Source organism: Rosa chinensis, chromosome 3 (assembly GCF_002994745.2).
Source record: "Rosa chinensis cultivar Old Blush chromosome 3, RchiOBHm-V2, whole genome shotgun sequence".
NCBI lineage: Eukaryota > Viridiplantae > Streptophyta > Magnoliopsida > Rosales > Rosaceae > Rosa > Rosa chinensis.
Window position 1 is genome coordinate 16,180,020 of NC_037090.1, and position 9,591 is coordinate 16,189,610.

At 39.2% G+C, this 9,591-nt stretch overlaps 1 protein-coding gene and 1 long non-coding RNA gene across 2 annotated transcripts; both read right to left on the minus strand.

Annotated features, from left to right (window-relative positions):
• Positions 1 to 4,129: 4,129 nt before the first annotated feature.
• LOC112194952 lies at positions 4,130 to 5,003 on the minus strand. Its single transcript, XR_002934218.2, has 2 exons — positions 4,704 to 5,003; positions 4,130 to 4,530 (listed from the first exon to the last, which is right to left on the minus strand). It is a non-coding gene; the product is annotated as an uncharacterized LOC112194952 (long non-coding RNA).
• A 1,949-nt stretch (positions 5,004 to 6,952) lies between these two features.
• LOC112192876 (heavy metal-associated isoprenylated plant protein 6) lies at positions 6,953 to 9,067 on the minus strand. The gene is made up of 5 exons (XM_024332784.2): positions 8,907 to 9,067; positions 8,643 to 8,790; positions 8,152 to 8,417; positions 7,951 to 8,029; positions 6,953 to 7,767 (listed from the first exon to the last, which is right to left on the minus strand). Exons 1-5 carry the CDS (start codon positions 8,913 to 8,915, stop codon positions 7,229 to 7,231), a joined length of 1,041 nt encoding a protein of 346 aa, XP_024188552.1. The 5' UTR covers positions 8,916 to 9,067; the 3' UTR covers positions 6,953 to 7,228.
• Between the last annotated feature and the right edge of the window lie 524 nt (positions 9,068 to 9,591).

Genomic DNA, 9,591 nt, shown 5'->3' on the forward strand with positions numbered 1-9,591 from the left:
TGTTTAAGTCTTTATTTTTCCAAGAGATGTAATAGGCAATTGCCATATACTTTGTAGTAAATGTCAATGGTTTAGTATTTCTTCAAAGTAGGCTCACCCAAAGTAAGTGTGATGTCTAGGATGGTTCTGAGATTAGTGGTACTTAAGCGAGTCTTGCTCCACCGATATCTCTCTACTCACATTGTCACATTTATTTTGGAATTACCTAAAGAAGTTAGACGACTACCATTTTTTTGCATTAACTAGCATTTTAGATTATATTTTCTTTGGTCAAAGTGATAATGATGTAACTTCATTCGCTTATGAATAAAATTTCGAGTTCTTTTCATTATGACTCAATTTTGATTCTGAGCATATGACTTTGTGACTACGATGGCTAGTCCATCAATATTAATTCAAGGACATGGAATAGCCCAAGTTCCCCTTGCCAAATGGCACCTTGATTATTGTCACAGAAACTCTCTACGCTCCTAAGGCAAATCACACATATGAATAGCCAACGGATTCCATGCGTAAACGCATGTAGAGAACATAAATGAGTTTCTTTGCAATACCTCTAATGATTGCGAACAAAGGTGCATCTTAGAAAAATTTATGTGTCTCTCTAGTTGACTCTATGTCACTATTCAAGCTATTAAATCCAATGAAGTTATGAGAGAATATCTCTTGGATTTAGACACATATTGGCTTTGTCACGACAGGATAGGTCATTCTGGTCATGATATGATGATCCATCTACTAAAGACTTCACATGGACATCCTTTCTCTCAAGCGAAACGAAGTATGAATCAAAAGTTGATTCCTAGACTAAGTGTGACCGACGATGCTGCCTAGTGCACCGCTTCAGTCCAACACCAGCCTAGGGCTGGCGCAGTCCCTATCCATGACATGTCGTCCATCATGGTGCTGGTACCCCAGGTGATGGTACCCCAGGTGATGCTACAATCACCAACTTGCTTCAAGTAGCATTTCAAACGCTCAGGCCTAACCAAAATCCTCATTGGTTTCTTCTAAAGCCTCTCGCTTGTTTTACAAAGCCCGTTATTTAGGAAAATTAGGACTGAGACCGTCCTATGCAAAGGATATGATAATACTCATTTTGTTCTTTCATAGAACCCATGGGGATTCTATGGACTGATTTAACCAACTTGCGGACATTTAAATATCTCATGATGTTGCTTGACACGCAAACATTCTGGTCACGTGTTGTGCCATTGTCCGCTTGTAATGCTACTTGTGCTACACTCCTAGCACATATCATATAACAACTGGCATAGATCATCTTATTCCGTCAATCAGACTTGACGATGCTAGAGAGTTTACATCGAAAACTTTTGATGGTTATTGCAATGGGACTGATGTTAGACATTATAGTCCCATGAACGCAACCAAATGGTCTCTTGGAAACGACTACGATGGTAGTCAGGACATCAGTAATGAGCACCAATCTCCTTATATCCATTTGGGGTGATGCAATATTGCATGCAGCTATGCTAATTCGTCTACGACCCACTGCCACTCAATCTACCTCTGCGTTATAGCTAGTGACTTGGTACAAGTATCGTACTTACGCATATTTGAGTGTGCCATTTATGTGCCAATTACGCAATCACAACACTCTTTGATGGGTCCTTACAGACAAATGGGCAACTACGATTTGAGACTCCAACAATTGTCAGCCACTCCCTTGCAAGGTGATCTCTTTACCGCTAGATTTGCAGGTTGTCATTTTGATGAGACAGAATGACAGGAATTGTCGTGGCCTGTCTCCACTATGTCTCATCTCGATCCCCATTAAAGTGACGAGATCACACAAATATGCTGCAAACATGCCTGCAAAGAATGACGTTTTTACAAGAGGACGTAGCGCCGCCCTACACCGAGGTAGACATGGCGCCAACACTATAAAGAGTGGCACTTTGGCTTTACAGGCCATGGCCCCAGCTAGAATGTGTGGGAGGCCCGTGGGTTCGAAGGAAACTTTGGCACATTCCAATCCTTTGATCATTAAGACTCAAAATCCGTCTCATGAGTATCTTCCGGATTATGGTTATCGTTGGGGGACACTTCAACGTCAGAATCTATTCCCGAGAATATAGAGCTCTATGAAAATTACACTTGTGTACATGAGACGTGGGATAGAAACTCCATCATAATTGAAGAAATATACTCATTATTGTACTTAGTTCAATGCACAAGACTTGACATCTCATTTTCAGTGAACTTGTTAGCTAAGTTATAGCTCTGCGCCAACGCGACACCATTGGATTGGTGTAAAAAGATATCTTTCGGTACTTGAGATGTACGATTGATATGGGCTTGTTCTATCCCTACAGAGAGACGATGGATTTGGACCCATCACACACCAGGAACGCCGCCAACACTGGCCTGCGTTCACTATCCCCGTCCTAAAAACTGTAAGCGTTTTGGAATGATTTGTTGATATTGGGTATCTCTCTGACCCATACAAAGGTCATTCCCAAACTGGTTAAGTGTTCACCATGGGTAAAGACCGTGATATCTTGGAGGTCTGCAGAACAGACCCTAATTGCTATATCTTCGAACAATACATAGATTATTGCTCTTCACGAAGTGGTTCGTGAATATTGGATCCATAATTACGCATGTTCGAACAATTGTGGTTTGAAGTCTACCATAAATGAGCCTACAAGCATATAGGATAATGCTACTTGTTTTGAACAAATGAAGCAAGGCTACATCAAAAGCGACAATACCAAGGGTAATCAGCAACAACAAACTCTCCTCAAGATTAAAGTGAACTAGGTTCGATATGAGGACTGTATGGTAGACTTGTTCACTAAGTTATTGCCTAAATTCCACCTTCGAGAAACATATTGGTAGCATCGTTTGCAGAAGTTATCCGAACTCCAATGACCGTAGTCGTCAGGGGGACATGCAGACATCAGGGGAAGGTGTCTACATGTATGGTCTCGAAACTTGAAGGGTGTGTTGTGCTATTTTTCCCCTTCGACCGAGGTTATTTTTGTCCCACTGGGTTTTTGTTACTCGGCAATGTTTTTAATTAAGCAACGAGAGGAGCACCACGTTTGGGCGCCACAAGGGGGAGTGTTCAAGTAAATCTAGAATATGTGTCTGGTCCAAACTCTAAATTACTTGACCTAGTGGTAATAGGGTTAGAATTAGAGATAATATCGAAGAATCTTGGAAATATCCAATCAATTGTTATATTACGTTTCCTTGTAGAACTCTGATTCTATGCCTTGTAATCCTCTATATAAATAGGCCATTATTATCAATGAAAATACGACTCAATTCTTTCACAATTTCAGTTTTCCTTAAACAAGAGCACAATTAAAAAAAAAAATTATATAACATGAGGATAGGCCGTTCATTATTAGTGTTTTGTGGCCATTTGAGTTTTCATTTGTTACACAAATTATTTATTTGATTATACAATAACTAGTTTTTTAATATCAAATTTTAAATTAATCATGTACAAAATGAAAGCTTATGCCACTAGAATAAATATATACCCACTCTCTTAAATTGAAAGAGTAATATAATTCTGGTTGTCACTTTACAACTTGAGTTATTTCCTTATCACCCGTGCGTGTTACTTGATCGATTTTCAACATTTTTGACGTTTACACAAAACGAAGAAGGTTTAATATTAAAAAGATTCTGAATTTCATATACTTAATATTGACAGATTCATATTTTAAATTACAAACCATGCGTTAAGTTGCCGCGTGCTCATGACCATTAACTCTAATGAAGAGCCATGCCATATATTCATGGTGTTTCGGGCTTGCATGGGTAAGATTATTAAGGATTGTGGTTATGTGCAGCTATTGGGAATTCTTAAAGGTCAATAAAGATGTTAATCAATACGAGAAGAGATCGTCACAACTCACAACTAAGCTGACGGAATTACGGCTTAAATTGAACCACTAAAACATTATTTACTTTTAAAAAAATGCACCATTAGTCTCTTAACTCTTGTGCACAAGCCAATTTGATACCGAAACTCACAATGCTACTAATGTGATGCCTGAACAATTATAATGCTCGATGACATACTTCTATCAAATTTTCATAACGAAAATATTAAAAAAGTGATGTGTCAATCAAATGGACCCCATAAAAAGATAAAAGAATTATAATGACCCTCAATTTCAACCTACAATTGATTTCAAACAAAAATGCCACAATTCGAATCGTACCATTGTTTTTGCTAAATAAAATTTCTTTAATCAACAGAAACCAACTCTAACATATACCGTACATTCACGGGTGATGGAGTTTGATTCCAAATTTTGTTAATTTCCAATGATTCACAAACCAAACCCGCTGTGCTAAACTCATTGGCAGTAACAATGAGAGGATGATTATGATCCTTTACAAATCTTGTAACTACCCATTTTCCAGATTTATCCACCTTCACCAAGATTGTCGCGTTGCAACCTTCTCGTGCACTAACTCTGGCTTTTTTTCACGTCCAAGATTCCCCATATGGTTGGGAGAAAAACCAGACCAGCTGCAGAGGAACTGGAAGAGAGAGAGGAAAGGGTCAAACCTCATTAGCGAGTGACGTTTATTTCTTTTCTTTTTCTTCTTTGAATTCTTCGAGATGATATTTAAACAACCCAAATAAAGAATATATAAACATAACCAAACCAAAATTAATAAAAAAGGCTAAAATTAACACTGTCTCCAGTCACCTCCACCAATCAGCCACCAGTTGCCGATCACCAACAATCGGCCGGAGATTCGATCTAACCTCATATCACAAGAGATCTCCGATCCCACGGCAAAGCACCTATCACCCGATATCACCTATTTCGGATCTGGGCCCTCCCTCACCGGCGAAAACTTGATCTGCAACTCCGATCCAGTTCATCCTTCATTCCCACTCCATCCCCAATGCTCGACGACTAAAGATTACCGGATCTATATTTCAACCCGATCTATGATGTTTTAATGCTATTAGCTTTTTCTTTCAATAAAAAATAAAAAGAATAAGAAAAAACTGATTAGGTCTATCATTTGGGTATAAAGACATGTCAGCTCTTATTTTTTTCTCCATGTGCTGACCACGTGAGTTTGTTAACTGAGCCACCACGGAAGTTTGACAGAATTATGTTGTTGATAATAATATAAGACTCTAGGTATTATATTAATAATTTTGTGAGTTTATGTATCAAACTAGCATGTGCACTAGAATTGAGGGATTGATGGTGCATTTTTCTCTTTACTTTATGAGCTAGCTTTGCCCTCTGTCCACATACTGATTAATGTATCTCGATATTCTAGTTTTGCATAATTCACTTCAATAAGCATTTCATAATCATCTACGTACACTTGTTTGCTATTATTTATCCAATAACATTCTTCATTTTACGAGTGAGAATACTTGAATATGATTTACAAAGAAATATTGTTATTTTTTTCGGTTGTTAGGTGATAGAAAATAAAATAATCTACATACATTTGAAAAATTACAGTAATTCTGATTTCCGATCGAACATGTACACTATTTTACAATCTTCGTGATGTAACCATATATTACTAACTGCTCATATTGTTATTATGAAGATTATTACCACATTTAGGCCCCAGCTTCCAACTAATCCCACTTAGTGTTATGAATATGCAAGGCGAAAAGGAAATATATATTTGAAATAGATATATGTAATATTGGCCTACGTACGCACCCACCACCTTTTCTAGTTGATTCATTTTTGCATGCCAACAAAAAGAAAATCTAATACGTACTACATATTTAAAAACCATGTATGTAAAGTCGACGCATCGATCTGCATTAGGAGATAATGATATATATTGTTCTAGAGTAGTATCTTATTATTTTTCAAACTTCAAACTACTAATTTCGACCACATGGTTAGATAGGATTGATAACTAACTAATTGACAAAATCACCGATTATATATGTGGGTAAAATTATAGACGTGCTAACTACCTTCGCCTACTTGTACTACGTACTATTATCATCTTTTGGTCATAGCTTGTAGTACCATTAGAAAATCACGGAGGAGAAAGAAAAAAAAAAGTGCAAAAGCTCGCTGGTTAAGTAGGGAGGTAAAAATGATGTCTTTGATATTTGATTACTCAATATGATCATAAGCATTGCCATGATGCAGTGTCAACTATTACACTGTCAATCACTTAAGTCACCAAAAGAGTATTATTTATAATTTTTTTAATGAAAAAAATTAACAAAGTGATTTAAGTGATTGACAATGTAATAGTTGAGTGATAAAAGTAATATATTTGAAACTCCAGTGACCAAAGTGTCGAATGAGTCATAATTGAGTGATCATTTGTGGAATTCTCCCTATATTATATTCTAGTTGTTAAGCCCCCACAGAAATGAGAGAGAGAGAGAGAGAGAGAGAGAGAGAGAGAGGTAAATCTTGCAACATAAAGAGGCAAAAGCATCTGATCACCATGTATTGAAAAGTAATGAACAGTAATTTAGAGTGTGGGTTTTAGACTTTTAGTGTAGAGTATAATTTGCCACTGCATTCGTTACAGACTAAAACAAAGAGATGGTACTAAATCGTAGCAGTCTCTTTTCCTCTTCACAAAGCAAAAGCATTTCGAAATTGCGAAAGGAACTACTCTACCAAATAAGAGTCCCACCAAATAACCCCACCGGTTGCAACAAGGCGAAGTAGCGTCACTTCCTTTCTTAATTACAAGGAAATTAATTAGGTTACTACATACATTTTTTTTGTAACAAGGTTAATACATACATGCATAGAGCACAAGCTTAACCACATCACAAACCTAAAACCTTCCAAATCCCCACCCTAATTAAGCTAATTAAAAATCAACAATAGACCCACGTGGCCTCGCTTATGCCCCAAACCACAACATCAACCCACCGGTTTCATGATTAAACGATAAGATTTAGTATTAATTAATCATAAATGAAAATAAAGAAGAATTAAGTGGAAAATTTAATCATATTGAAGATTTGAATTGAACCAACAAGCACACCAACATCTGAACCGGCTAACCAGCTGGCCGGCCGGCCGGTCGGTCTATCTCTATGACACCCTAAACCGTAACACCAAAATTCCACCACTAACACTACTCGTAGTCGTACATAACCCTTGTATTTCCTCTCTTATATACTGTCCTTATTATATACATTTTGTTCTTGAAATTCCTATTTGGCCCTCAACTTCATTGTCATCAACCACCGCCGGACGTTGATCTCTCACATCACCGAACAACCGTTGGGGTTCTCGTCGCTGAACATCTGCGGCTCAGGGTAGTGCTCCATGGGCATTGCGTAGTTGTAGTTCCCGTACCCTTGGCTAACATGCGCCTGGTGCTCCTGAGCCTCCATCACAAACTTGTTGTGGTTGTAAACGTGTCCGGGGTCGTACCAGTACGACGTCGACGCCGGGTAAGGGTAGCCGGAATACTCCATTTTGTTCACTATCGCACCTCCACCGCCGCCGGCAGCAGCAGCTTCTTTCTTCTCGCCTCCACCGCCTCCGGGGGCAGCTTCCTTCTTTCCCTCTTTATTTTCTTCCTTCTTGTCACCACCTCCGTCTTTCTTCTCGCCGCCTCCGGCAGCTGCTTTCTTATCATCTTTCTTGGCTCCGGCGCCGTCGTCCTTCTTCGCCGGCGCGATCACGTCGACCGGTCTCTTGAACTTCTCCGACAGATAGGGAACTAGCGCTTTGGTGTCCATCGTGCCCACCACCGTGACCAGATCTTTGGCCATGTCGAAGGCCACCGTACTAACACCTGCGACCAAACTTCTTCGTTAGTGAACTGAAATGACCGAAACAACACTGACTTTGACTAATTTTGAAGAATCATTTGTTTAAATTTGCTCGCGTCATTCTTGAATCTTGATTAATTAAATTAATCCAACGTACTAAACAAAACTTGTTTTAATTAATGAAAAGAAAGAAATGAAAAATTCACCTTTGAACTTCAAGATTTTACTGCGCATCTTCTGGATGCAACCCTCGCAATGCAACCGGATCTTCAAAGCGATCGTGCTCTGAAACCACCCAACAAAGAAGACGAAGTTAGATACCTAGTTCGCAACGAAAAATTCACCCCGCGTTGACCGGACGAACGCCTCGTGGTACACGCTAGAAATGAATTGATTATAATTTTTACCTCTTTGGGGGCCTCTTTCTCTTTGGGCTGATCGGCCGGCTTTTTTTCCTCGGCTTTCTTCTCCGAGGGCTTTTCGGACTTTTCCTCCGCCTTCTTCTTGTCTCCTCCTCCTTCACCGCCTCCTTCCTTTTTGGCCGGCTGAGGAGAGACGAGGTCGACCTTCTTCCTAATCCTCTCCTCGAGTTTCGCCTTCAGAGCGGCGGCGTCCACTTTCCCGGTCACCGTCAGTTTGTTGGCTCCGGCATCTGTCTTCACTTGTTCAACACCTAAAACCATCAACGTGTTTGGTAAGCAATTGTAACTCCCATTGACACAATGTATGCCATTAAAGTCAAAAATGAAATCTGATCACGAATTAATTGATATTCATGGTCTAACTCTACGAATTGGACCACCAAGGTCGATTTTCAACGGTAAAAATTTCCATAAACTTGGATTTGCCGTGTTAAATCCTCAGAAATGAAAATCTGATCTGAGAAATGGATTCGTACCAGGGAAGTGTTTGACAGCTCGTTTGATTTTCTTGGCGCATCCCTCGCAATGCATGTCGGTCTTAAAAACGACAGTGGGAGGACCGTCGACCTTCTTTCCGGCGTCGGCGGCCTTCTTGTCGCCCTCATTCTTCGCACCTTCCACTTTCTGCGACAAATCAAAACACCGTCGTCAATACCAAAACACAGAATCAAAATTGAAGGAACCAAAATACGACACAAAAATCTGCGTCGGAGGTTTAGACTATGGTATAGAACACTAACCTCGCCCATTGTGATACGATCCTTCTAGACACAACTGTAAGACCTTTCAGGTTTTTGGTTATGGTTGTTGGAGTAAATTGGAGGAATGAAAATGAAGAGGGGGTTGGGAAGATATATAGGGTGAGAGAATGTAAGTCGGTGGCTATGATGTTATGTATGTATGGATGTGTATCATGCATGTTTTTATTTAATGATGATGGTCAGCGGAGATGGGCTGGTATGGGGCAGTATCTGGGGCTTAATATTAAGAAAAATGGGCTTTGAGTGGAAATGCCGTCGCGTTGGACCAATGGTTGTCGGGAAACGACGGCACCGCGACAAGTCGGCTAACTGTGACTGGACTCCTATGTGTTAAAACTGAATTTTTCCTTAATTTCAAAAAAGAAATTTTGAATTTTTCCTTTTTCTTAGGGTTCTCTGCCCCTACTCGATTAATAATTCCCCTAAAACGAGGGCGTACTCTGGTACAGCCAACCTTCTAGTGTTTTCGTTTTTCTAATTTTTCGGCTTTTAGGCTCACTTTGCAAATAGGCTTTTAACTAGTACAAAAGTGAATGTACAATGAATAATTTTCTGAAGGTCTAGAAATAATCTTATTCAAACTAACTACAAAATCATACAGTAACAAGATAAAGATCAAAACTCTGAGAGATAGTAATTACAGACAATGTGAGAAAAAGAAAGT